A 27,293-nucleotide genomic window follows, 5' to 3' on the forward strand; every position below is an offset into this window, starting at 1 on the left:
ACTTTCTGTTTCTTTTCTGGTTTGTGTAGCAGCACTTTTCATAATTTCAGTACTATTCAAACACCAAATTTACTGAACTGCTTTTGGTTTTAACTGCAGAAAGCTTAATCCTGTAATTTCTCTCATGGTCTTGGCACATTTCACCACAGTAGGGCTGAGACAGGGCTGTCTCACCTTTGTAAAGGGTTATTCCACAGTGGCGTGGAATGTGTGGAAAGAGCAGGGCAATGGTGTATTCCATTTGTACATTGGTGTATTCCTGGCTTAAAAGATAGTGCATTTATGATTATACCATCACAATGTGCACATGCACTTTGAACCAGTATATACGTACAGACAAGCTCTACAAAACTAAAGTCTCTCATTGTTCCTTCTACTCTTTACACCATGTATTTTTTTCTAAATTTTTTACCAAAACTTGAAGCATCAGTGCTGCATACTCTGGGAAATTGGGCACACCAAGACAAGCAATCAGGCCTTGGGTGCACACATGTGAGTTCACATAATAACCAGTGTAAACATGGCCAGAGTGAAAAATGCTTCCTTGAAATCCTGGCATGTTTGGAAATTATGAAGTGCTTCATGGAGAACACAAAGCAAAGGAGGCTTGTTCCAGACAGACAAAAGGAGGAGATTTTTAAGTCATTTGTGATTAAACGGTTTCTCAGGTGGCAAGGGTCTGAGTCACAATTCCAGAACAAGCCAAAATGCTCGGGCATCCCCATTACAGCTGAACCAGCTGGGTTACAGTCACCACGTACTAGTTACAGGAGCACCAGCGCTGGTCTTTTCCTTCTCTAGAAAGAACAACAGTCAAGTCCATATAGAGTAGCCTGACCCATCATTTCATTCCATTGCTGGCTCTGAAAAGTAGTGCCCCACAAGGTGCAACATGCACCAGCTTGTTTTCCTCCATCACCCTGTAGCACTGCCAGGCCCTGCCTTAGCAAGCTTTCTCAAGCAGGCAGGTCCCTTTGCTCCCTTGGCTTGCAAAGGTCTGTAGATTTGCATTACAAACTCCTTGAGAGGCCACGTGTGATGCTGGAATTATAATGCTTATTAAAAAAGGATCTGAGTCTTGAGCTTTGTACTAGAATGTTTCCAGCCGAGCAAAAAAACCCAGCCACTCTCCCCATCACTAATAATGCTGGCCTATCTCCATTACATCAAGACAGCAGATAACCTGTATTTAGATAAAAAGCTACTCATTTCAAATTACACATGTGAACCACCAGATACAGATATTGGAGTTTTTCCTGACCCTTAACACTATCACCCACAGTCTATATTCTGATTTCCAGAATAATTTATGTAGGCTGGAGTAGGTCCAGGCTCTTGCAATATTTGAGAGTTATTATTATTATTTTTGAATAAGACAAATAACTTAAACTCTCTTAAGAAATCTATGACACCAGTTATTAGGATGTTTGCGTAACATACTATGTTACAACTTTTAATCTTTAGAACACAAAACATAAATGCATTTTCAGCCAAAGTATGGGCTGCATGTTCTGTAGAGCTGCACAGGCAGTCTCCTGGCTTCAGCTGTTAAAAATATATCTTCATTGGTTAGGCAACTACATCAGGAAAGAAATGCTATAGTAGTTGAAATCAGCTGATAGCCTATCTTTGTTATTAACTGTCAAGAATTGTGAATGGACTGTGAACTGTTCATGACACATAGCATGGACAGTATCTGCCGTAACGCTCTTAAATTTGAGTATGCAAATTATGTACTTATGGGTCTATTTTTTTTTAATGCATCACTTGCATTTTATTGCTGAATATATGCAAAGTTTGGAGATGGGCATTAGGCTTCCCACCCACAGCTGGAAGCCCTTGCAGATCCCTAACTCTTGTGATTTGAGCTAGTTTGTGACAGTTTCATGAGACAACACCAGAAGAATGTGACCGATGTGCATAGTGGAGTGCCATGGCTCCTTTTGTCCCAACGTACCACCCACAGACAAGGAGGCTGGAAGGGTACGCAGTAAAACTAATGAGATTTTTCACTGACTGATGAAAGAAAGAGTGGGTTCCCAAATAGGAGAGGAAGCTGCTTTTGTAAACATCTTTTCCTTTCTGGTGACTCTGCGAACAGTGTTGGTTTGACTTTCTCTGAAGGTTTGTTACCATGAGCCCACCTTTATCTCTGCTTCGCTCTCTAGTGCAGGCACTTCTTTGAAATTTCACAGTTCACACTCCTCTTCCTTCCCCTCTCTACCACACACACAGAAATACAGGCACATGCACAGCATGCACACACACAAAGCTGTTCAACCTCAATACGCGATCTGAGTACAATCTTTGTTGATTATTTTGAGCCAAATTGTGTTGCCATATTGAGTAATACTCGACAAATGAGAAAATGCTGGAAATCATCCCTTATCACTACATACAGAGCGTTATATGTTGAGCTATACTAAAGGTTCCTAAATACTATGGCAATAGTAATAATAAAAAAAGATTAAATTAGAGAACGCACAAAAGTTATTCAGAAGGAATCTGCAGTTCTTGGTAAAACACAAAATGAGGGACTAAAATTTAATCAGAAATACAACTGTGGTGTTAGTGAAGAGCAACCTTAGAAGAGAAAGCAATGCACGCTTTATAAATGGCTTGTGCAGCTGTTTGCCAGACAGACAAGGACTCCTTAGGATCAAGATTCCTGGTGCTGTTACTGAATCTAGAGATAATTATGTCTAGGAGCTTCCAGCACCATAGCCAAGCACACCTCACCTGAAAGATCTCCCTGGGATTCTTTTTTGTTATAAAATTGAGAAAGTGTTCTATTTTGACCTTGACCTGAAACATCTTGACATAAATATGTCAGTTGTTCCATGAAAATAAGTAGTGAAAGAAGAGAGAATTTGCCTGCCTCATAACTGTAATACAGTTTTGGGCAATCTTGGGTGTTTTGAAGGTCAAAGAGTAGAACTCTTAGCACAAAGATGGGTCGGCCTGGCACCTTTGCTTTTATCCCACAGGGACCATCCCTATTCTCTCACCATTAGAGAAATAACTATGGAACGTGGCATTTTTTGCTCAGACTGCTTACATCTTCAAAATTATCTGGAGGCAAAAAGAAACACTGACCAGGAAACACGCAACTTGTAAAAGTTGTAAGCACTTGAAAATAGTGCTGAGAAACTTAGTTAAGCAGCTGTGGTTACTGCTAGCTCTCTGTAATTTGCTTCTCTATTTCCTGCTTTCATTGAAATATCACTTTTGACACTAATCTGGTATAAATGCACATATTGTATTAAAATCATGGTCAGCATTTTAGGTTAAAATCCTTCATATATACTTCTTACATTATTATTACTTCTCTAGTCAGTAAATTGGATTCATTTTTATAGCAGAGCAGCCTTTGGTTGCTGTGCTTTTCAGTGGGATACTGAACAGCCCAGTCACTTTCTAATGTTAAATTCTTTGTCCATCTTCCTGCAGAGCTCCTGCTCCCCCCAGCAGTGGTTCTGGAAAGGGAAGAGGCAGAAAATGTTCAGAGGCAGTGGAGGAAAGAGTGGGGAAACTATGCCTGTGGTTCTTTCTCCTTCTTAAAACCTAGATGGAGAAAAGCAAAGCAGATTAGTCACAAGGAGATGGTTTGTGCTGTTGCCATGACAACAAATAGTAAAGGGCAGATGTTAAGCTCAGGAGAGCTGCCTAGCACTTCAAGGAACCAAATTGCAGGTGCAACAGTCTGCACAACCTTGGCCCTTGAACAATTACATCCTAGTTTTCAGAAAGAATGTTTTCACATGACAGTGAACCTGTCCCTGATGTAAGCTCCTGTACAATACTCAAGTAGATTTAGTACACAAAGACGACGGGTGGAATGCAGAGACACTCATGTAAGACAGGCACTCTCCACATTCCTGCCTCATATGCCAAAATCCTCAGTCAGGGAAAAGCAGCCAGGCTGCAGTGCGCCAGGGGAGCCAAGGCAGGGGAGGTTCAGAGTAGCTTGGGAATCAGAGGTGGCCACTATGCACCAGTGTCCCACTGTTCCATTTAGAAATGATGCTGGTGGACAATTGCCTGTAAGTCTCTAATAATGTTCAGTGATGTTTATCTCAAAGATGTCCTTCCCCCACACACTCCAAGCTGGAAATCTGGAGCACTCATCAGGTACCTGCTAGACAAGAAGCAGCTCCATGGAATGCAGCCTGGCCCAAGGGTGGGTTCAGGTGAGCTCTCAGGAGCTGAAGAGCCACTGTCTGTGCTGTGCACTGCAGTGGGTGCAGGATGACATCAGGACAAAAGCAGGAATTCCCAGAATCATCCTACTCATAACTGAAGCCCTCATTTATGCTCTAGACTCAAGATAACTTCTGAAAGCAATCCTTTCTCATTAATGGCAACATGCATCTGTGTCACATCACTGTTTATGGTATTCAGGGGGAAATCTGATTACATAAATCTTCCTTTATAAAAGTGAAATAACAGATTTCAGGAATAATAAGAAGGGCTGCTCTGCTCATTTACCATTGAAGCCGAAGTTAATGAGTATATTGTGTGCTCTGGGGAACAATTTGCTGTAAATTATGTATATTCATGAAATTCATTTAATACTCACAGGAGATTCTCCAGTATTGGTGAACTTTACCCAATCACCAGCCCTGCTAGATTCTAAGATGAGGGGAGGAAGGGCAATGGGATTCTGCCTGAATGAGCAGGTCTCTGAACACACACCACTAACACCTTGGGGTCTGCTTACAAAGGGGGAGGTCAGGCAGAATCACCAGATATGATGATTCACACCAACCAGTTATATAAAAACAAACTTTTGGAACTTATACTAAGTAGCTGGGAAATAATACTTTAGTTACATATACTTTCTCCTGCAGAGGTCTGTTTTGGTTTTTTTTATGGAAAGGTCTGGAACAGCATCTGAAAGTATCTTCTGTCATCTTAAACAACATATATTAACATTATGGGACTTCTCTCCATGAAAAATTTACCCTCTTTCTACACAGTACAAACAAATAGCATCTTACTTCCCATGATGGTACTTAAAACAGTAACACAGTAGTGCATTCCTAATTCATGTTCTTGGTTATACTGCCCAGTTTGTTTCTATTTATAGTGGAAACTGAATATCATTGTGCTTCTCCAGACAGAACTAAAATGAATATATAAAGGTTTTTTAATTCAAATGACTGTTTACATAAGCCTCTATGTCAGAAAGGTACATATATGAGGAATCCTAAGATTATCTATTTCGGTACCTCAAAGAAAGTGGACAAAATAGCATTAGATCTGAAACAGGACATTCCAGTTGGTACTCCACAAACAATTCTAATAAGCCCTGTGCTGAGAAACAGTTGCAAAGAGCGGAAAGAGCCATTGATGTTTAAGTTGCAGTTTCCTGTTATAGCATACAAAAGGGTAAGAATGGAACAAAATAGAGAAAGTTCCTAATAAACCACAAAACATCCATTTCAAAATGTTATTTACACGTATTTAGCGCTCATGCAGCCTGCCAGATCGACAACTCGACACGTTAAAGTGGGACATGTGTTTCAAACCAGTATGTCCTGCTGCCTAACACAATTCAGATTGTGTTAGACTGCCCCCAGTGAGTTTTCCAGCTCAAACATTAAAGCTGTTAACAAAAAATTTTGCCATTCAGATGGGAAACCCTGCATAGAAGTCTGTGTGCTAAAGCAGCTAGCTGTCTGCTCTTAGCAGTCTCAGCTAACAAAGATTATTAAAATGATTGATACAACACCGAAAGAAGTTACCTATTAGAAGTAAAATATTTTTGGGTTTCTAGTTATTATTTAAAGAACACAATTCTAACAGCTTATAAATGTTTCATTTTGGTTTTGCAGGACGAATGAGAGTTAATTTACAGACAGAGGTAAAAAAACAAGGAAACAAACTAAATAACCTTTTGTGGGCTTTGTTCATTCTGAAGTATTAAGACCTCAGTTGCAGCTGAACATCTGTCTGAGAGATTAGTTAATAATACTCAGGTCTTTGAGTCCAGAGGAGGAGGGGGAGATGGGGATCAGTCCTCTCTGTCCTCTGCTGTTTTACCCGTTTTCATAGGGAACACTTGTGTTTTTATTTATTTTCATATAAATCTCATTTAAAAATAAGAAGCTATGTATTCTCAAATAAATCTCACTTAAATAAGAAGCATCACTACATTATTTATCCCTCCCTGGCTGTACAGCTCTACTGTCAGATGATGAGTTCTAGAGACATGTATTTTCTGTAGCTGTATCTCACCCTACCTGCTCAGAAATCTGCTGTTTCTATAGACTGTTCCTTGACTGATTTTAGTGGCTGCTGGGTGGGACTCCGCAGTGGAATTTGAGAGGTAGACAAAAAGCCCTCTGCCTTCACAGCTCACTCACTGTGCTTTTACAAACAGCTTTGCCTATTGCAATTTGGGTGCACATGCCCTAAAAACATTATGATCTTTTGGAAGTTATGCATCATACACTATGAGAAAAGCAGAACTACAAGACTACAGACCTATGTATTAGGACTTCCCACACATCATAGGAGTTTTCTAAAACAATGAGGTTGCCTTTAAGCTCTCTCATGTATTTTGAGACAGGGAAGGGGAAATCTAAAAATAAAAGTATAACAAGAGCAGTCTAAATAGGTAGTGTCACAGGTACTTCCTCTTAAAGACCTAGATAAAACAGAGCCATCTTTCTTGTAGGAAATAATTTTTTAGTATGAATACTGCCTGTTTAAATACAGGCTTTCAAGAAACTCCCAAGCAATTCATCTTTATCGGGGACTGACTCTTTCTTTGTATTCTACTACTGTCTTCATCAGACTTTCTGCCTGGATGCATTAACAAAGGTAGAAAACAAATCAAGGCAACACGTTGTTTGTTATATTTGAAGGTGAAAACGGGAAATAAGTGTGTACGGTTATGCCTTCCCACCCACACATTTCTTTGAGATACACAACAAAACCAAACTTTTCTTTTTTTTTTCTCCCTGGTTTTTGATTTTATGAAAGATGAGATATTTGCTTATCTGGAAAGATGGTGAATATCAGAATTTGTAAAATAAGCATATAACAAGTGAATAATAGGGAAGGAAATGTATTTTTGCTTGACTTTGTAATCCTGTTTCCCGTCTCTCCATGTGCCACCTCCCTTCCATCAGCTTCTCTAAATATTCATTCAATATGAACAAATACATCAGTGGTCATACTAGCTAACAGTTCCAGGCCTCCAAGTAAAGCTCCTATTGTATACAATTAAAAGCTCAAGAAGAGTTTTTCTAGCAGAACTTAGAAAAAAAATACAGATGATGTTTTTGATAGTTGGAAAAAAAAAAGAGAGAGAGAGAAGAAGGGAAAACCCAACCAAATTCTGAAGTGCTTTTTCAGAATTGGAAAGCACTAAAACCTACTCAAGTCCTTTTTTAATGTCACCTTGATAACAAGGAGATAACCAGGTAAACCCCTGACTGACTTTCTAAAGGTTGCACAGCACATCCTTCTACAAGTAGAGACCAGCAGTCACTAGTACCTAATCCTCTACTTTAACCACTGAAAACAGAGTCAGTTGTGCAAGTAGTGCACATCCAGTATTGTGGATAGGTGTGCACAGGACATAGAGACCTTTCACACATGAAAAGCAAGATGCCTCTATTAGTTTGATTGGGAAAGATCCACTATGGGATGGAACTGCCCACAGGAAAATCAGCTAAAATTTGAAAAATTAAAAAAAGTGGAAGAAAAGAAGAGTAAGAGAATGAATCTCTAGTCTAGATTTCTTTCATTTGTCTCAGAGAAAGCAGCAACTTTCAGATGCTAAAACTGAGAGTTGTTTGGTGTTCTTTTTAAAAGCACATATATTTTAAAGTGTCATAATATTTATTTTAAAGTTTCCTCATGATCTTGCAACTTACAGAATCAAATCTTGCATTTCCCCAGCCACTGTTTTCATGCATCTTAACATACCCCGAATAGTTCAAGCTGTTTTAAAATTTGGCTAAAGGTTTTAAATTCTGCATGCTGTAATGTATAAATTGTTTTTGCAAAAATGCCTCTTTGTTTTTCCCCATGATCTGGTAAGATATTATCACAACAGATGTCTCTGGAGCAGAAAGAGCACATGCCGGGTGGTAATAGGAAGGTTTTCTCCAAGGAAATGTCATCAGCATTCACAGAAAATTTTCACCTGTTCAGAATGAAAGTTTAATTTCCCTTGTTTGTTTAAATTTAGCATCATGCTGGTAGTTATTAAGAAGAAGCCAGTCCAAAAAAGATCATTTGGTTTTTGTTGTAACTCACGATATGAAAGACCTCTTTGGAACAGAATAGAGGAGAAAGAAATCTTCTAAGAACAACAGAATTAGCAGTTATTTCTATTTGAAACTTCATATGAAAAGCAAATCCTCAGGTTCTCTTTGTTAGTATTTATCAAAAGACAGTTTTCTCCACAAATATTTAAACTTAATAATACAATTTTGCATAACTACAGAATCCACACTCTTCCTCTTCTGGCTGCTAATGTTCTTGTTACACTATGTTAGGATTCCACCATCTCAAGTCTTTTTCGGATAAAATTTCTTAATTTTCAACTTATGCTACTCTTCTGATGATAAGAGAGAGTTTTCTATTAGTCATTTAGGAACTAAGGTCATCTTGAGCAAATGCTGCCCTCAAACAATGACAAAACAGAAGTGCAGAACAGCAAGAGATGGTAGTAGACAGATAATAAGGGAATACCAAGTGGCATATTCTGAATAATTACTGCTGAGAATTAAAAAACACAGGGAGAAAAATGTTAGTGTTGTTACTTTTAGAGAGCCAAACAAATTGGTTATTGTGACTTTTAGTAGCTATTGTTATTTAATAACTTACTATTGCTTTATTGCTATTTAATAAGTTACCATTGTTTAACATTACAATTTATTTATTATTTATCAATTTATTGCTGTTGAGTTGCCATCCATCTGCCAGCTTACTGCAAAAGGGGCTTTTGATACAGCCTGTATTTTACAAATATAGCTGTTTTAGGGAGCTTGGGACCAACAGAAGGGGATGCCCACTCGGGCTGTGCACACAGCTCAGCTCCATGTCAGCTCTCCAGAGTTCAGAGCGTCTCCCCATCAGAAAGGCAAGGCCTGTTCCCAGCCTTTGGTCACAAGCGTTTCCACTGCAGACCCATCATTATTCCAGCTTTGTCTGAGGAGCTGCTGCTCCAGAAGGACAGGTGGCAGCTCTCTGTTGACCTTCTTGGTGTCTACTCAAAGTGAATCAAGTTGAAGAAGCGCCAGACAGGCACAAGTACAGGCACGGCTTATTATTAGAGCTTTATGAGTTAGTGAAGAAAGACATTTTTTAAAAGTGAATTTCCCTTTACCTCTTGATTCAGATGGTTTTCTCTTAATGAAACAAAGAAAAAGATAGAGAGGAAGAGTTTTTGAAAGTTTTGCATATGAATACTGTCTAGAAATGCTTAGGAAAGTCCCTAATAACCGGCATTGTTAGCGGGGGATTTTAACACATCCCACTGTCAAAATATTTTTTTTTAAGTGCCTCTTCTACATAAATGCATTTCTCCAGCTCCAGGAGAGGATATTTATTTCTTTTTGACTTTGCTAAATAGCTTTTGTTTGACTCCTTTAAACCCTTGCTGTGCTTGTATTCTCTCAGGCAGTGGTGAGCTGGGACTACACACTCCTCAAGCATTGTAGCTTCAGATACCAACTTGTGGCATGGTTCTCATTTACAGACCATCTATGGGGAAGGCAGAACACTGTTTTACTAGTAAAAAATAACAGCAACAAGCATAAATTAACAGACTTAACTTAGTAATTAATATGTCCATCAGTAGGCTTCCACAGTCACAGATTTCTCCCCACAGCTTTCATCCCAAGCCTTATTAATAACAGGATTGTTTTTTCATCTAATCAAGGTACAGGTGGATGAGACAGGCTTAGTGATAAAACTGACTGCAGCTGAAACAAGTCATGACTGTTCTCCTCTCTCCCAGCTCCCAGCCACCCTCTCCTGACTTCACTTGTGCTAGTCTTTAACTATAAACTCATCCTTTGCTGAGCAGTTGCAGTCCACTGAGGAGCAGACAACCCATTCAAACATGGGTTGTTTCCATCCCAGTTAGCAACCTGGATTGACTCCCTAAGGAATCAGATGGGCACTGGGCTGGCACCACACAGCTGGAGCACAGCCACTCTTTGCAGCAGTTAATTTACTCTGGCTTTTGCTGTTGGACCATACCCTGACCTTACTTCCACATGACACTCCACTCAATCCTTTGCAGGAAGATCACAGCTATTTCCCATGTTTCCCTTCCCAAAGTTACATCCTGATACTACACAGATTGGGAATGTGCTTAATAAAGGTGACTATGAATATATTACAGGACCTGAATTGCTGAAGGAACTGTGCAGCAAGAACATAGTTACTACCCTTATAGCCAAGAAGCTGTCAGGGAGACAGAAGTAATGACAGCTCTTTGGCACTGTTATTTGACATGGAAATCAGGAGTGTATCCTTAAGATTAAGTTCCCCCTCACTGCCCAGGAAGGAGCAGGCAGGGAGGGAGTGTTTAGTGTTTCATCTAAGGCATGGTGTGTCCTAGGGTGGTATTACTCACCACTTCTTATTTCCAGAGAAGCTCCTAAAAAACAGCCAGGTCCATATATCCTGTTCCTCAGGGTAATTGATACAGCTGATAATTGATTGCTGGAGTAAAGCACTGGCCTGAACTGCTTTTAAAGACAAAGGGGGCAAGCACTGGGACTGTTTGGGGTACGCACTGGTTGAACTGTGGGTATGTACTTTATCTGTCCTGAAAAGACTTCAGAAACCCTAGAAACATTAGAAAGTTTAGTTCCTTGCTAACAATGCCATGGAAGTCAAGGTTTCTTTAGAAGGGAACATTTTCTACCTCAATTATTTAATTTTTAAGAGTCCTATATCTATCACCTTAGTCTATATTAATCCTGAGATTAGTTCAGTTGGTTAGAGTCTGGTACCAGTAATGCCAAGGTTCTGGGTTCAGTCCTTGGAGGGGCAATTCACTAAAGAGCTGGACTTGAAGATCCTTGTGGTCCCTTCCAACTCAGAATATTCTGTGATACCTGGAACCATCGTATAATCAACACATAGTGTTTAATACCAAGCAGCTCAAACCAAGTCTCCATGATCAAAATTGCCATTTTTAATATAGTATTTCTTTATCTTGTAACTGAAGCCAAAACAAATTATGAAAAAGTATTTCAGATTACATAGATTTCATGCAAAAACACACAGGAAATGTTTAGTAAAAAGCATTAGAAATAAATGTTCACTGTCATGGTAGCTGTTGGCATACAGAAGCAGTGTGTTCACATTTCTATCAGATGCTTTCACACCCTCGTTTCTAATACTGGCATGAGCTATCAAAGGAAGATACAGCATGAATTTAAGTATGTATAAACTTATTGTGTCACATTCAGAGAAAGCTAGAATAAAAGAAGCTCTCACTGGCAGAAGAGTGTCATGAGAATAAAGACTAATCATAAAGAGGGGAAAACAGAAGTTGTAGAATTCAGTTCTAGAAACTGCACAGGAAAATTAACTGGATTAATTCTAATGAATGGCCAAAAACTGTATGAGCACTGATTGAAGAGAATCTGAATTAATGATACTGAACGAAAGCCATGAAGGATGCTGAGACAGTGATCACAGAGCGGTATCTGTGATGACAGATAGTGGTGAATACATCACGACGAAAGAAGCTGTTTGAGAGTCCTCAATCATTCCAATTTGATAAACAGCATAAACCAATACTAGTTCAAATTCTGCCCAGTCCTCCTTTACAGCTTGGTGGTGTAAAAATATAGACATTTTTTGGTTCTTTGGCTTGGGACAAGATTTGCTTATTCCTTCATCTTAGGCGCATTATTTTTTGAAAGAGAAAAATTGTTTATAGACATTACAATTTAAGCCTTCTAGTTTATGCTGAGGAAGCCTTTCTGCTTGCATCATTACCATATTGATATGCTTACGAACTTTTGTTGGGAGAAGTGCTACATGCTAACAGCAACATCCTACAGAAAATCGAAGATGTGATAAAATCATGCACAGAATAGGCTGACAGGAAAGCCCTTTCTAAACAGCTGTGGTAGCAGTGGAGCAATTTGATCTCCAGATGATATACATCTCAGAATTGTATCTTTATAATCTTTGTAGAACGTCGCTAAGAATATTTTATTATGTTGGCACTGACTGATGCTGCACTGCAAGGCTAAACCAGCACTATCAAAGGCCAAAAACAGTAGGGTTGTCTTTTCCACCTGCACCAGGCTTTAGCTCACAGACACTGAAGCACATTGCTTGTGATTTCCAGAGGGACAATCTGAACTCTGAATTTTTTAAAGTTGTATTTACTTGTCCTTGCAGGGCAAATATCATGGTAATCCCATGCATATAGCAGTGATCATCTCAAACTGCTTAAGAGAAGAAAGAAGAATATTGGCTGCAGCTAGCATGCCTGTACAGGTAATGAATTACATTTCATTAATCTGCTCCATGTTAATCTGCTCACATGCTTTTAAAACCAGATCCTGCCCTCTCATTCCACTGGAGTGATTTGTGTGCACTAGGGGTTGCCAAATGTTGCCCTTTAAACTCATGTTTGAACTTCATTAGTGGCTCTACTGCTGCAAACATTGCTGTAAGGGACTTCTGTGTCACAGCTAATCTTCAAAGACTTTAATCTGTAGGAAAGGTTTTAAAGAGATTATTCTTTGCAAAACAGATGTGTATATTTTAAATTATGCAATGCATTCATTCATATTAATTATGGAATGCAAAATACATTCCATCCAATATGTTCCAAAGGCATTGATGATTTTTATGTTGTTTGAAGAAAAAAACAACAACTTTAAAACTTATTTTTGGGAAATTGTTACGTATTTAAAACTCAAAGAGAATTTTCAAGTGAAATGAGTTCTTTTTAATTACCTGTGGATGTAATACATATTCCTATAGGAATCTTATGACATGGGTCTTTTTCAGAAATCTAATAATCTGTGTTTCAGTTTCTTTAATTTACTAGATGTTTAATGTCTGCTTTGTACCCATACCCTTTCACCTTTTGAATTTCAAAGTTAAAGCCTCATGTCTTTCAAATCTGTGGAACTAAACAGATCTGTGTGTTTACACCAGTCTCCTGCTGGTTGAACACTGGCTTCTGAAATCCCTCTCTATGCTAGGACTTGCAATACAGTTACTGTCGCTCATTATTGTTACTCATCCACCAGTTATCTGTTCAATGTGTTACAGGGGCCGCTGGAAAAGTCTCTACAGAACTCTGTGGTTTCAGAACGTCAAAGAAATGTAGAACACAAAGTGTCAGCCATCAAGAACAGCGCCCAGGTAGCTTTTTTTTGTCTGTTTGCTGTCTCTGCAGACATGATTTTCATACAGACATACCCGAACTATCTTTAAGGTGGGTAGCACAAAGACTTCTGCCAACAAGATGCACTAACCATCTTCCATTATTCCAAGGACATCTGCCCAGACTAACCTCCCAGGACACACCTCAGGTGTTAACAGCTCCTCTGGGTTCAGTGTGAGAGCTACACATTTTTAAGCCATCACACTCATCCCTATGTGAGTTGCAGGCAGACCACCAAGTGCAGTAAGAACATACCTACTGTCTCTAAAAAGACATGAGGTTCATTAAATGTGTTTCTGCAACTTCACTGCCTTTAGCTGGGTCAGCAGGAGCTAACCTTCACGACCTCTGAGTCACGTACCAAGACCTTTATAAAGCCGAAGGCTACGTGACATAATTACGTGGTTTGGAGACGTGAGGGGAGAAGAACATTGGGAGCTGATGGTAACCATCCTCCAGGAGTTTCTCATACCATTGCAGGGCAGAGCTGGGCTGAGTCAAACCTGTAGCTATGTCCCACAGAGGCCTTGAAAGCTCAGCCAGAAAATACCTGTCTGCCCAGTTCAAGGCAGGATAAGGATTAGATTACCTATGGCTTTTTTGCTACCCCAGCCCCACTTTCAGCTTTGCAGCAGTCCCAGTGTAGAAATTACATTCAAAATGCCTGTCCATGTGTCATTCAGGAGCAACACTTCTGGTATACTGGAAAGAGGTCCTAGCATCAGTCTCTCATCAGTGTCTCCTTTCATGGGGACGTGTTAGAGTGATCAAACCCTTAAAAGGATAAAGCTAATTTTAGAAGAATGTAATACTAGATCTCTATCTAAGTATAAACTTGTAAGATAAGAATTGCAGACCGAAAGCAGACAAAGCAGCAGCCTATTATGCTGCTCCTTCTGCCCATGTGGGGAAGTGCAGCCACCCCTGAAAGACCAGTGAAAATGAGAACATATTCTAGATACCAGGGGGCTTTTAGTAGGTAATTAAGTTGAACACAGAAATTAGCCAGCTCCTTTTATATGTGATTTCATACCTTACACATATAATTTAAAACTTTAGTCTCCAAAATAAAGAGGAAATCAAAATGGCTAATTTTTGTGTGTCCTAATTTAGCAAACACGTTTTTGTATTTTCACGGGTATTTAACATGCACATCTCAGGGAACTAAAAAGGATTGCTTATGAGTTGTTGGCAAAATCAAGGCTTCCTATAAGCAGCACAGAAATAGACCTTCAAAGTAAAACAGATGATTTCCACATTTTTTATTTTCCTTCTTTTTATAACCTTTTTTGAATTATCATTGATTGGTTACTAGAAAACACCTTTTAAAAAGAATTCTTGAAAAATGCCAAAGCAGCAAAAATGTTTCATTTCTTCGCCCAAATTCTTAAGTAATTCTGTAAATAAATTCTGTGAGCTCTGCTCCTGTCTCTGACTCCACCTTTTTTGGCTTTGCACACCTCATTGCAATTTCCATTTAAGTCAGCACAAAATTATCCATTTGCCCCACTTTAAAATTTCAAGAAGAGAGTAACATTATTGGTATAATAATTTCAGTTAATCTCAGGCTAAACATAATCATTCCTACTTTCCAGTATGTCTTTGAACTAGCGAACAAGAAGGAGTAAAGCTGTATCAACTACTGTTGACTGCAGGAGAGAGGATAATACTTGACTTTCTAAACAAATAAAATTAATCTAGTTATAAATGTGCATCTATAATTCAATCATCTTTTTTAAAGTTTACTAGATAGTAAACCAGAGTTTCCAGAACTGTTCAGGGATTTTCAAATGGTAGGAAAGTAAAACTACTACTTTACACATTTGTTCATTTCTTTTCCCCGGGAAAGATGACTGACCAAGATGTGAAATACTTGGAAGACTTGCAAGAGGAATTTGACTTCAGGTATAAAACAATACAAAGCTTAGGTAAGAGTCTTTACAATCATCTTTAGATCCTCTGGGAAATGGCTGATTCTGTGGCTAGATTCCAACATCAGGGGATTCTGTGTGTTACCCAAATAGTATATCTAAACACAAAAAATGGATCTTCAGTTTGCATAAAAGTTATAGTCCTGGAATTATTATGACTTTTGGGGTTAAGAGGGTAAAGAGGAACTTGTCAAGCAAGTATCTATTTCTATAGATAAACTGCATAAGGGCATGAAAAGTAATAAATTTCTCAATTTAAAGAATCTATTTTTCAACTTCCTCACTTATGACATGGCCCTTCCTTGGCAAGATGTGGAAGAGCCTCTTATTTCCCAAAGCAGAGTTGTGCAAAACTGATCTTTTCAGCCTCTAACTTGGCTTTCTGTTCTCTTTTGACCACAGTGGTGATAAGCAGCTGGTAAGCACTCTGACTGCATGTTTGAGCAGCCTGTGATGGTTGAGATGTGCACATGGCAACAATCCTTGCATGATCTCTTTCAGAAAAGAAACTGGGGTCTGCTTGTGTCTGCTCAGATATTTTAACATGCAAATATGCTGAGCTTGAAACCCAATTCTTAAACACATCAATCCTATATGTTTAAGGCTGTATATGGCCCAGCAACCAGAAGAGATCAAGTTGCCATGGTTTAATGAGTTGTTAGTCATCAGGCCACTCATAATTATTGGCCACACAGATGACTGAAGCCTGCCCCACTTGCAAAATCGAACCTGCTTATAAAAAATGACTTTCAGATCTTCAAATTTCACTGTGTCACAAGAGCTCTACACCAGCACAGCCAGCTTACAACGTGTGTGAGCAATCGCTGTGGCTGAGCTGACCATCAGTTACTTGTCTGCCTCTACCAAAAAAGAGGGAAGACATCAATCCAGAGCTTAGCAGAGACACAGTTGGCACCAATTTCTTTTTTGAACATAGCTTGAAAGATGCAAGAAGAGCAAAATGTGGGGAAAGGTGAGCTTGGGGAAGAGCTGCATATGAAAGAGCATGGGGTGAGCTTGGGGATGCTTAAAACTAGACTATGATCCAGAGAAGGACACAAGCTAGAGAGAGGGGGAAATCTCCAGTGACCAGTAGTCCTGGCTGCTGAAATCCCCATGGTGATGAACACTTTATCTCTCTTTCAAATGCCTAACCTCCATTCTCTCTGCCAGACATACTAATTCACACTGAGTCCAAAGAGCTTTAGCCTCACTGCTGACACCACGAGCATATTTGTGTGTACAGATCAATCACTGATCCAAGCCAGATGTACATAATAACCATGAGTATGCACATGAATGAGAAATGTAGAGATGTCTAGGTCTCATCTGTGTTTTTTCTGCCTTTTCCTGTTCCACATACACATGTAAAGACTGAAGCCATAAAACCTTGAGTTAAACTTGTTCTGAAGTTAGTCCTTTCAAATGAAATATGCAGTTACATAATCTACTGATGCAGTTTATTTTTTCACTAGTTCATGCTGCAGTCTGGTCATGGTTTTTTCCTCTCTTCCCCTTATAAACATGCACATGCACCCATGCACATATTTATACTGTTTTTTTTTCATCCCCTGCAGAGCAGAATGACAAAAACAGCACCCACATTAAACAGGAAATGTTGGTGTTGCAGGCAATGCTCAATACTTTAGACTACAAGAGAAAGGTTAGTGACAATGTTTTGTCATTTGTGGTTCATCTGCTTTCTCCCCTTATTCCCACACCAAATACTCAAATGTGTATGTGTGCCTTTTTAAAGTCTCATCTCAGAAGAACAGGCAAATTACACAGGAGTTAAAAATCCACAAAACGTTTGGGTGACTATGGGTGATTTTGACTAACAGTTAAGGAATCAGCAATTAAACAACAGCTCAACAACAAGGATATGATTCTGCACACTTCATAAGTGAGGCAATTTGTTTGAGTCCATGGCTTTTTTTTTATGGTTAAAGCAAGCAAACAAAAAACCAATGCACTGTATATGATGCAAAACAAAAGGAGAACTTTTTGAACTTGCCAGTGCTTGCAAGTGTCAACATCTTGGAGGTGTTATGCCCACAAAGAATGCAACAATATTCCCTCTCACCCCCCCCAAAACAGAAGTTTTACTGAAGAAGAGTTCATAGAGATTCAGGATTAATTCCAAGTACAATGGGTGATGAATCCTGTCACTGAAGCAGTAGGAAGAAAGTATGGCTACTTTCAAAATAATTGAAAAAAATGTAATCAGCACTTTATGATAATTGCTGAAATTTGTGGCAGTTGCTGCCTGTGGCCAGTTTGTGACACCTTTCCTACCTTGCAGGAAGTACTCAGTAAAATAGGGCGTGTGATTCATGAAATCGATATGCTTATGAGCAACATGCTGACTGAAGAGCTGCTAGACTGGAAGAGACGGCAGCAGATTGCCTGCATTGGGGGTCCTCTCCACGGTGGGCTCGATCAGCTCCAGAACTGGTAAACCTGCCTTGAACTTGTCTTTCCACTGAAAACCACAGGAAGTCTGCTGCACTCGAAATGATCAGTCCCTCAGATCAGCTGCAACAGCAGCAACTTTATCAGCAGCTAAGCAAGGAAATAACTAAACTACAATTTGATCTGGTGGACAACATTTGCTATTCAGAATTAATAACATTGCAGTGAAGTGCTGAGCCTGACTTGTGGCAGCCACTCATTTTTGGGTTTGGGAGTTGTTCCAGATCTATGATACATACTCTCTTGGGAGTTTTGCTTGAGTAAGAATGGTGCTGACCGAGTTTGTCATTGAGGACAGTGGAAGTTTTGTCTAGGCAGGAGCTGGGTAGAGACTTTATGCTTTGACTCACTAGGTACATCACCCCTCCAGACTTCAAACTGTGCAGGAATTGAATGGCAGAAGTCTGTGAGGTGGCAACACTAAAGCGATTGCAAATAAAAAGAAAATAGCCAGAGAATGTCACCATCCTGGTCATTTCTCTCCCATCAGACTTCTCTTATGAATAGGTGAAGCAAAAATTAAGAAGTAAAAAGGAAGGAAAACCTTTTTAAGGTTTGAAGAAAAAAGATTTTTTGCCTTTGTGTGTGTGTATGTGTGTTTCAATTGGGTTTGGGTTTTTAAATTAAGTAATTTTTTCCCATGAAGATGCTAAAAATAGCTTAAAAACATGATTTTATACACACATACCTTACTGAAACATTAGCAAGGGTGTTTGGATTTATTTTTCCTTACTGCTTTTACACTTCTTCAGTCTTAGTAACTTACTCATTTTATATAAATATTATCCTTTCAAAGAATACATTTTGCAAAATTACTGAGCTGTAGGAAATAATTAATACTGGCACAAGTGCCCTGCATATAAAACATCAGGACCTCGTATATATTTCTCCCAAATTGTCACAGACAGTGTTCTGTTGTTGCAAAAATATTTATATTTGAAAATAAAGTAGGTAATGTGCCAGATGTATTGATATACTCCTGTAAACAAAAGATGAATGGATGTGAGTTTGGGTGAAGCTAGAAAGCATAATACTGATTCTGACTTCCCCAAGCAAGAACTTCACTAGTTCTTACGTTCTAAGAGATGGTTTGCATGAAAGATTGCAAATTAATTCTTTGTCTTGCTGTAGTTTTACGCTGTTGGCAGAGAGTCTCTTTCAAGTTAGAAGGCAACTAGAAAAACTGGATGAACTGTTGACCAGACTGACTTACGATGGGGACCCTATTCCTGTGCAAAGACCTCAGCTGTTGGAGAAAGTCAACTTTCTGCTCTACAACCTTTTCCGGAAGTGCGTAAGCCATTGTCAGTGTAGAGAACGTTACCTCAACTGGAACAGCGAGACCGTACTGCTAAGAATTAAAACAAAATAAGTTCCTCAGACACTCAAACTTTATGACCAAGTTCCTAATATAAGAAGTACATATAGCTGTCATCAAAACTCCTAGAAACTGAAGGTGCCAGGCAGCTTCTTGTGGGTAGCAGTTAAGGGTTTGTGACCAAGTTCTGGCTCTAAGTGAATGGCAGAAACCCATTTATTTTAGTTATGTACATTCTGTTGAGAAGAGTTGTGAGGTTTCGTGTTTGTTGTTCTGCTTTTTTTTTTTAAAGCAAGTGTTCCTTGTCTTTCCTCTTCCCCACCAAGATACTCCCCCTACTCCCCTCCCAATTCACCCTTCTATTAATAGAGAAAATATCATTTCTCTTGCCTTTTGTACTGGCTATACCAGAGACATACCACAAGTGACCATCTGAAAGTAAAACATACTCACTTGTTTTTTATATACACATAAAAGAAGATTAAATTATTAATTTTATTGAAGCCATGCTCAATGTATTTTCACACCCTGTTTTATGGTTCTGATAAAAGTTCGGAACACCAAGACTTTTATCAGCCTTGTATTTTAGGACTATAGAATTTGGTTTGATTTTCAATGTGTCCCAAATATCTGTTTTCTTATGAGAACAATTCAACTGTAAGCTGGATCATTTTGAGAACTCAGAGTTGGAATACATAGCTTCCACTTCAGTATCTGTAGAGAAATAAGTCTTTAAGAGATTCCAGCCCCATTTCCCCACCTGCTAAAACAGCACTTTGTTTGTACATATTCCTAAAAATCTATTTGTTTCGGTTTTTTTCCACACAGTTCATTTGTGGTTGAAAGGCAGCCCTGCATGCCAACACATCCCCAGAGGCCAATGGTTCTTAAAACATTAATACAGTTCACTGTTAAATTAAGGTAAGTGAAGAAAATCTGATATAAACTCATTTGTGTACAGCATTTTATCCTAGGAGAATCTAGAAAGCAAAGCAGCCCAACTTGTGTTAGGGATCCTTTTAACTCTAGGGAGGTTTTCTGGAACAGGGAACATTGTCACACAGAACAAGTGACAATAAAGAATAAAACAGGGTGGGGAAGAGAGGCAGATTGTGGCCAAAAGTCAGCACCTTTGGGGTTCTGTATGTATTGAATTCTTGTTTAAGTGACTTTACAAACTGAGTAAATAATGATCGATATCATCCAAGCTGACATCAGAATACTCAGAGCCACTTCTGTACAGGGAGGAAAGAAAATCTACTCCATTTTGGGGGGCTCTGATCAATCAATGACAAGTTATTTCTCTCCCACTAGCTCCTTGCCTGACTTTGTGAAAAAGCAAAGATTCGAGAGGGACTCTCATCTCATTTCCACCTCACAGCAAAAACCATGTGTGGAGACTGGGGGGGGAGGGTGTGAAAAAGGGTACATGGAGGAAAGTACATCTGTGGTGCAGTCAGAGATCATACAAATCCACCTCTTAATTAATTATTGCTTCTTTGGTATCTCTCCAGCCATTCCCTCAAATACATACTAAATTTCCCACATACCTGCAGGGAAAGTAGAACACTTGCCACTGGAACAGCCCAGCTCCTCTTTCTGAGTAATCAGCCCTGTAAACTGTGTTCTAATCCTAGATGTCTTATCTGTTTTCAGGTTATAATAATTTCTGATACTCTAGTCTGGAGCTACCAGTCTCTAATGTTTTCTGGTGAGAAATTCATTCTGTTAATATTCAATTTTCTGTTTTGAAGGTTGCTAATTAAATTGCCAGAGCTGAACTACCAGATCAGAGTGAAAGCAACTATCGACAAGTAAGAAACTTTTAAGATATTCTCTCTCCCTAGAGAGACAACACAGTTTTTTTTCAATGGCTACCTTATCTGATTTAAATGTTGCTCTAAAAAGGAAAAAAAAACCAAACCAAAACAAAACAAACAAAACAAAACAAACAAAAAAACCCAAAACAAAACAAAGCAAAAAACCCCAAACAGTTAAAAGATCAGAGTAACACTTTTTCTTTTTTTCTTTTTCTTTTTTTTTTTTTTTAAATGGAAGATTTCTTTTTTTTTAAAAAAGCTGCTAAGTCTAATCCATATTTTCAAATTAAGAGGCAGGGAGTCCATTTAAGATTTGTCTCAAGATTTAGATAAAGTTCATCAGTCTGATACAGCAGCATCACACAACAACTTAAAATCAAACTGTATTGCATTTATGGGATAGTTAGCTTTGAAATACTACTTATCTCCAAGCCTTCACCACGCACCATCCCCAGCCACAGGTACCAGCTACTCCCTTCTTCTGCCTGTTGTGCTTCTGCAAGCCCCTAAAAAACACCTTGACTGCATGGATGTGGATGTTGGCCCACAAGAAAGAAGGAAAACACTCCGAGGGAGGAATGAGCAAGAGAGAAACTAGGACTGTTTCTCTCATAAGCCATGTACTGTCCGACAGTAAATACCAACATAAAATATACGGATTCAAAAGTCCAACTGGATAGTATGAATATCAGTTCTTCAGTTTAAAAATTGAAGTTGTAATACAAACTAACCATGACAAGGCAAAAATCTACCATCTCAAGATATGTTTCTCAGCATAAGCTATGGCTTACACATTTACTGATTCACAATCTCTTTCCTCCCCCCTTGCCCCTCTTCTATTTTAGGAATGTTTCAACTGTAAGGTAAGACAATAAAATATCATATTTCTCAAATTTTTCCCATACGGCAGTATTTGAATACATAAGTGTAATGTCCTCCACAGCAATCGTAGATTTGTTCTGTGTGGAACACATGTAAAAGCAATGAACATGGATGAGTCTGCAAATGGAAGCTTGTCTGTAGAATTTCGACATTTGGTGAGTTTGACTGCTCTTTTCCTGTTGTATACTTCTGGCAAAGAAATAAAAGATTCTTTGGAAACTATGGAGGGAGAACTGTGTTACTGTCAAGCCTACACTAATTTTCTTTCTGTTTATACAGAAAGTTTACTCCTAGAACCTCTTTATACCATTCCATACTTCATCCATTCAATAAAATAAGAGGATATATTTTCACAGAAAAGACAAAGCAAATCCTAGTTAACACCAGAGAAGGGAAAGACTAATCATGCTGAATTACAGACCTTCTCAGAAACTGAGTTTGGTTAAAAAAAAAACAAAACAAACCAAAACACCAAAACCAAACCAACAAAAACTAAACCCAAAAACAAACCCAAGCCAAAAAACCCAACACACAAAACAAACAAACAAGAAACCCAAACCACACCACCATTGTCTAGGGGAAATGGAATTGAATGCTTTAGACCTAGTGGAAATTAATGCCAGTTACAACTGTCTTTTGAGAGACTACAGTACTGCTTCTGTAACTTCTCTAACAGCCCAGGGAGTCCTACTTTCTGACTAGACTCCCTCACCTATGATGTTTCTGGGGCTTAACCACAGTGCCTCAGAGTAGTTTTGCAAAAAGAGATTGAGATGGATGGTCTTTAGTGCTTTTTTGTATTATACACTTTGCAAGCACCTTAATTAATGCTTTGTTACATTAACTTAGTTTCCGTAAAAAATCTTGAAAAATATCCTAAGATTCCTCACTGAATAGAATTTTTGAGGTGTAGTGTCAGAGCCTTCATCAAAGTATATGTCAGAGCCTTCATTACCTTATTATACTAAGAGCATTCTGGTTACAAATTATTTTCTTTATATGTACTTCTGTCTATAATTTCTCTGACACATAAATATTATTTTGTTTTATACAGCAACCCAAAGAAATGAAAACAAGTGCTGGAAGCAAAGGAAATGAGGTTTGTGCATTTATTTTACATGTTGGTTTTGACTACTCTCACAAGTATTTCAGTTATGATTTTATTTAAATCAAAGAGTTGTTAGATTTGAAATATATTCTATTCTTACAGGAAGTACAGGACCCAATTATCATATGCTATTATAAGTATAATGAGAACGGTTCAGAACAACTCATAGAAATTTTAATTATATGCCTTAAATCTGTATATTTTAAAAGTTACAATAGAAAGTAATAAGTAATAATCCAAATATATGCATTCCTCTCTAAGGTCACCTTTTTGGTCATTTACATTTTGAAAAAAAATCCCAAACTTTTAAAGCTTTTTGTTGAAATAATTTTTCCTATAGGGAATGGTTCTTTAAATAGACGATCCGTTGGCCAAGTTCACAGCTAAAGTAAAGGTGTAATTATTTTTGCATCAAAGGAGTTTGCTTGCCTCAGCCAGGACCAAAAGCATGCTCGATTTACCAGCACTCATCCCAATCCGGTTGTAGGTTCCCCTCTCGTGGTGACACCGTATATAGCACGTCAGCCCTAACAAAAGGTATCACAAGGGCTTGTTCACTAGCAGAGGAGCTTAAAATCCCTACATCCTTGCCTTGTGGAGAACAGAAGCCACAAATATTAACCTCAGCACTAAACCTAGCCCAGGACACCGTGCCCCTGCATCCACCTGTAGCACAGAGCCCTCCTTCCATGCCTGTGCTACTCTCCAGCATCCCTCATGTGCAGACCACCACCCTCTGCTTCTTCCCCTGCCCAGCTTCTCGCCCCTTCCCCTTCCTCACCACCTTCACAGCTCTGTCCTACGTCCTTCTTTTCAGCTCTGGCTTCTTACAAACGTGATTCCCCTGAGTGCCCCAGGTGTCACAGACAAAGGCAGAATCTCAGGCAAGAAAGTTACTGCCTTCATCCATTCACCTTCTGCGTTTTTGGCAGGGGAGAAGGCAGGATGTCCTCATCCGGCCACTGGAGGCAGTAGGCAGGGTGAGGAAAGGCAGGAATACACACAAACTCTAGGGTGGCCATGGACCATCACTGAATTTGGCACAGCTATTTAACAGCAAATATCTGCAGATATATCTGTGACTGAAGCAAGAGTCAGAAGCTTGCAGCCAATGAGTCAGTCTCTGCCAATGCTACCAGAACAATTACCATCTCCCAAAGCATCAGATGCTTCTATGAATGCTGGCTATAAAGCTAAATAACCCCTTCACTGGTTTAATGCATTTCCACATCAGCATAACTGTGGGTCAAGTTGTATTGGCAGGTTAAAAAAAAATTAAATAAATAAAAAAATCACTCATATCACAGTCTAAATAGCTGTAGTTATACAAACAGAACAGTTACTTAAATCAGTCTTTAAGTACAAAGCAAAGGTGTGACCAGCATGGAGAATTTCACCAAAACCTAAAGCAGAAGATACTTGTGCCCGTTATACTCAGTGTTTCTGAACAGAGAACTCACAACCGGATTAGCAAGACTGAAACTCAAGGTTTGCCTCCCAGTTACTTTGCAACTTACAAAGTCATTTGCATCAAGACAAGCAAAGGCAAAAATGTAGGTTAAAAAATGTTGGTGCTCTAATTTTGGTAGCATTTTCCTCTCACTTCAACACACTGTGCCTTTAAAACTATATGAAGCATAGGGCTGTGGAGAATTAGGACAGCTGAGCTGTGACCTGGTTCACTGTTGGTTTCCCCAAACAGAGCTTCTCCTTGGTCAAGTCAGTCTGTGGAGTGATTATTACATGAACATGGTTGGCTTGTACATGAACAAGGGGTGGGTTTTGTTTACTAACAGCAACTATAACAATTTTAAGACTGGGTTTGTTATAGGATGAGTACACTAGAAGTGTATATAACTTGCCTCATTAAAAAAATTTTTAAAAAGTGTAAGTTCTCTAATTTAGATTTGTCCTTTGATGTAGATTTACCTTTTTGCAGAGATGATTTTTCCGGGAGAAAAATTTAAGTTTCTGCAAAATTGTAATAGGGTCGAGGGGGAGGTGTAGGGGAAGAAGTGGGAGTTTCACCAACCCTTTTCGACTTTGTGTCAGCAATACAGGTTGAGCTGGATTGATTCTACCTGTATTAAAACATTTGAGCTCATTTGATGGATGAGTGTTCCATGTAAAAGCCTTCAGCTCTAAGCTGGATTTTCCCTCTACAAGGCAGATTCATTATTCAGATGCCTAAGGATCTCCTGTGGTCTCAATCCCTCATTTATTCAGTATCTTTTCTTGCAGTGGCCTGCACATGTCCTGGAGGAGGTGCTCATAGGAAAGATAAGGCCACGAGGCACTCTGCCAAGGAATAGTTCTATTTTACATTGACTGAAAGCAGAGTATTTCAGTAAATGAAAGCATTTTGATTTGCAATTTCTTCTTTCTTTTTTTTTTTTTAAAGAAAACTCTGACAAAACAAACACGTGATGGGAAGGGAAAGAAAAACAACAAAGAGAAGAGGAAAAGAACAAAAATATTTTTATACTTTGAGTTCTGGGGATGGAAATGTATTTCGAAAGATATGGTTCCTAAAGGGCAGAGATTTGGATCTTTACAGAGCTATGCCAGTTTGTAATCAAAACAAATGCCTGTACTACAAACTTTAATCAACAATGACACAGATTTTTTTTTTTTCCCGTCCAAGGAAGGTTTGGGTTTTTAATACCAGATTTACTTAGGATTAATGATTTAGACCTCTACTCCTTCAACTAGTATCATCTAAGTACACACAACAAACCTGTGTTCTTGAATGAATGCCTACTTGTCATTAAAGATGTGGGGTTTGTTTTGTTTTCAGTTTGTTTCTCCTTGAAGTTTAATATCTCTGTTTCAAGTAGAATTGTCAATCAATAAAGAAACTTCAGGAAAAGAAAAGCTGGAGACAATCTCTATCAGACACACAAAATTATCTTTTAACTTTTGTGTGTAAATCTGCGGTTAAAAATACCATTTTAGAAAAAGTTAAAAGTGTAAAGGTATTGCTTTAACAGTATTAAGGGGGTTTTTTTAGATTCATCAGGAAAAAAACCCTCAGACTTCCAGACTAATTTAATGTCAGAGTTTAACAAAAAAATTATTTCCTTCACTTCCTTCTTTTCGTGTTCTACTGATATCTTTGATATGTGTTTTCTTTCCAGGGGTAATCTCAGCAATTGGATCACTAAAACAGTGTTAAATGCCAACTGTGTACTCACAGCTCTATAACCTCCTTACTCCCTCAGGGCCCTCACATGGTGACTGAGGAACTGCACTCCATCAGCTTTGAAACACAGGTCTGCCTGTACGGATTGACTATAAATTTGGAAGTGAGTATTCTAGACAGATTTTCTGGGGCAAGAATAAAAGGCATTTTCCAGCAGTTTGTAGAAGAACAACCACACTGGGCCAGACCACAGGTCTGTCTGTTCTAGATGTATCTCCAGCAGTAACCACAGGCAGATGCAAGACTTCCAGAACTTCTGGAAAAGAAGTGTAAGCTTTGGGAAGGAAGAGGGGGCTAAAAAAAAAAAAAAAAAAAAAAAAAATCAAAGCATAACACAGTATTAACACTTTTCTCAGCAGCATTTACATACTGCATTCATTCTTTCCCCCAGACCAGCTCTTTGCCTGTGGTGATGATTTCCAATGTCAGCCAACTGCCCAACGCGTGGGCTTCTATTATTTGGTACAATCTGTCAACCAATGATCCTCAGGTAGGTCTTCAATATTTAAGTACTGACTTTCTGCCTTTTCACAGTTGTATTATTTGGTTACTAAATACATTAATTATAAAAGATACGTATTTCCCTCTTAAACTGGCCTTATTTTCTTCACATACACTGTTATCAACATCACACTTTAATGCTGTTCTCTTTATCTTTTTTTCCCTGCTTGGATATAAAGCCAAACACACCCTTAGCTTTCCTTTTTGTATGCTAAAGTTCTTAAACTAAGGAAAGGTGACAGCCCTTCTCCGCAACTTCTCTAAGTTTGAATTTATCTCTTTTGGGTGCAGATGATCAAAACTAGACCTGTTAAAAATAATTCTACTAGTACAATTAGAAACCATCAAAGTAAGCATATGGGTGGGTCTGTAATGTACTTAAGTGCTGCTTTCCCTCATGCATTTTATAGGGTTTGTTATTTCTGTGGAGAAGATTATAAATGTTAAGTAGCAACTTCTAGTGGCTGTAACCCTGAGCAAAAGCAGAATCATTCTTTCTTTCTCAGTCTCCATCTGTCTCAGCACATATTTTAGATTCAGTCACTGTACTTGCAGATTGTAGAACAGTGCTGTCAATAGCTCTGAGGCTTTCAGTCGGGGATTAGTGGCAGTCACACAGATGTTTGGAGGAGGGAAAGGGTCAGACAGTTTACCATGGAGAGG

At 38.8% G+C, this 27,293-nt stretch overlaps 1 protein-coding gene across 1 annotated transcript in view; it reads left to right on the forward strand.

Annotated features, from left to right (window-relative positions):
- The window catches only part of STAT4 (signal transducer and activator of transcription 4), a 43,772-nt gene that overhangs the window by 6,578 nt on the left and 9,901 nt on the right, over window positions 1-27,293 (forward strand). The window contains exons 5-17 of the mRNA XM_027737544.2: window positions 12,397-12,495; window positions 13,282-13,374; window positions 15,246-15,324; window positions 16,905-16,990; window positions 17,630-17,781; window positions 18,931-19,089; window positions 19,946-20,038; window positions 20,872-20,931; window positions 21,783-21,800; window positions 21,881-21,974; window positions 22,874-22,918; window positions 26,149-26,232; window positions 26,521-26,619. Coding sequence (XP_027593345.1) covers window positions 12,397-12,495; window positions 13,282-13,374; window positions 15,246-15,324; window positions 16,905-16,990; window positions 17,630-17,781; window positions 18,931-19,089; window positions 19,946-20,038; window positions 20,872-20,931; window positions 21,783-21,800; window positions 21,881-21,974; window positions 22,874-22,918; window positions 26,149-26,232; window positions 26,521-26,619 — 1,161 coding nt within the window. The remainder of the gene's footprint in view (window positions 1-12,396; window positions 12,496-13,281; window positions 13,375-15,245; window positions 15,325-16,904; window positions 16,991-17,629; window positions 17,782-18,930; window positions 19,090-19,945; window positions 20,039-20,871; window positions 20,932-21,782; window positions 21,801-21,880; window positions 21,975-22,873; window positions 22,919-26,148; window positions 26,233-26,520; window positions 26,620-27,293) is intronic.

The sequence above is a fragment of the Pipra filicauda genome, unplaced genomic scaffold, assembly GCF_003945595.2.
Source record: "Pipra filicauda isolate LSUMZ 115617 unplaced genomic scaffold, ASM394559v2 scaffold149_size4050908_pilon, whole genome shotgun sequence".
Lineage (NCBI taxonomy): Eukaryota > Metazoa > Chordata > Aves > Passeriformes > Pipridae > Pipra > Pipra filicauda.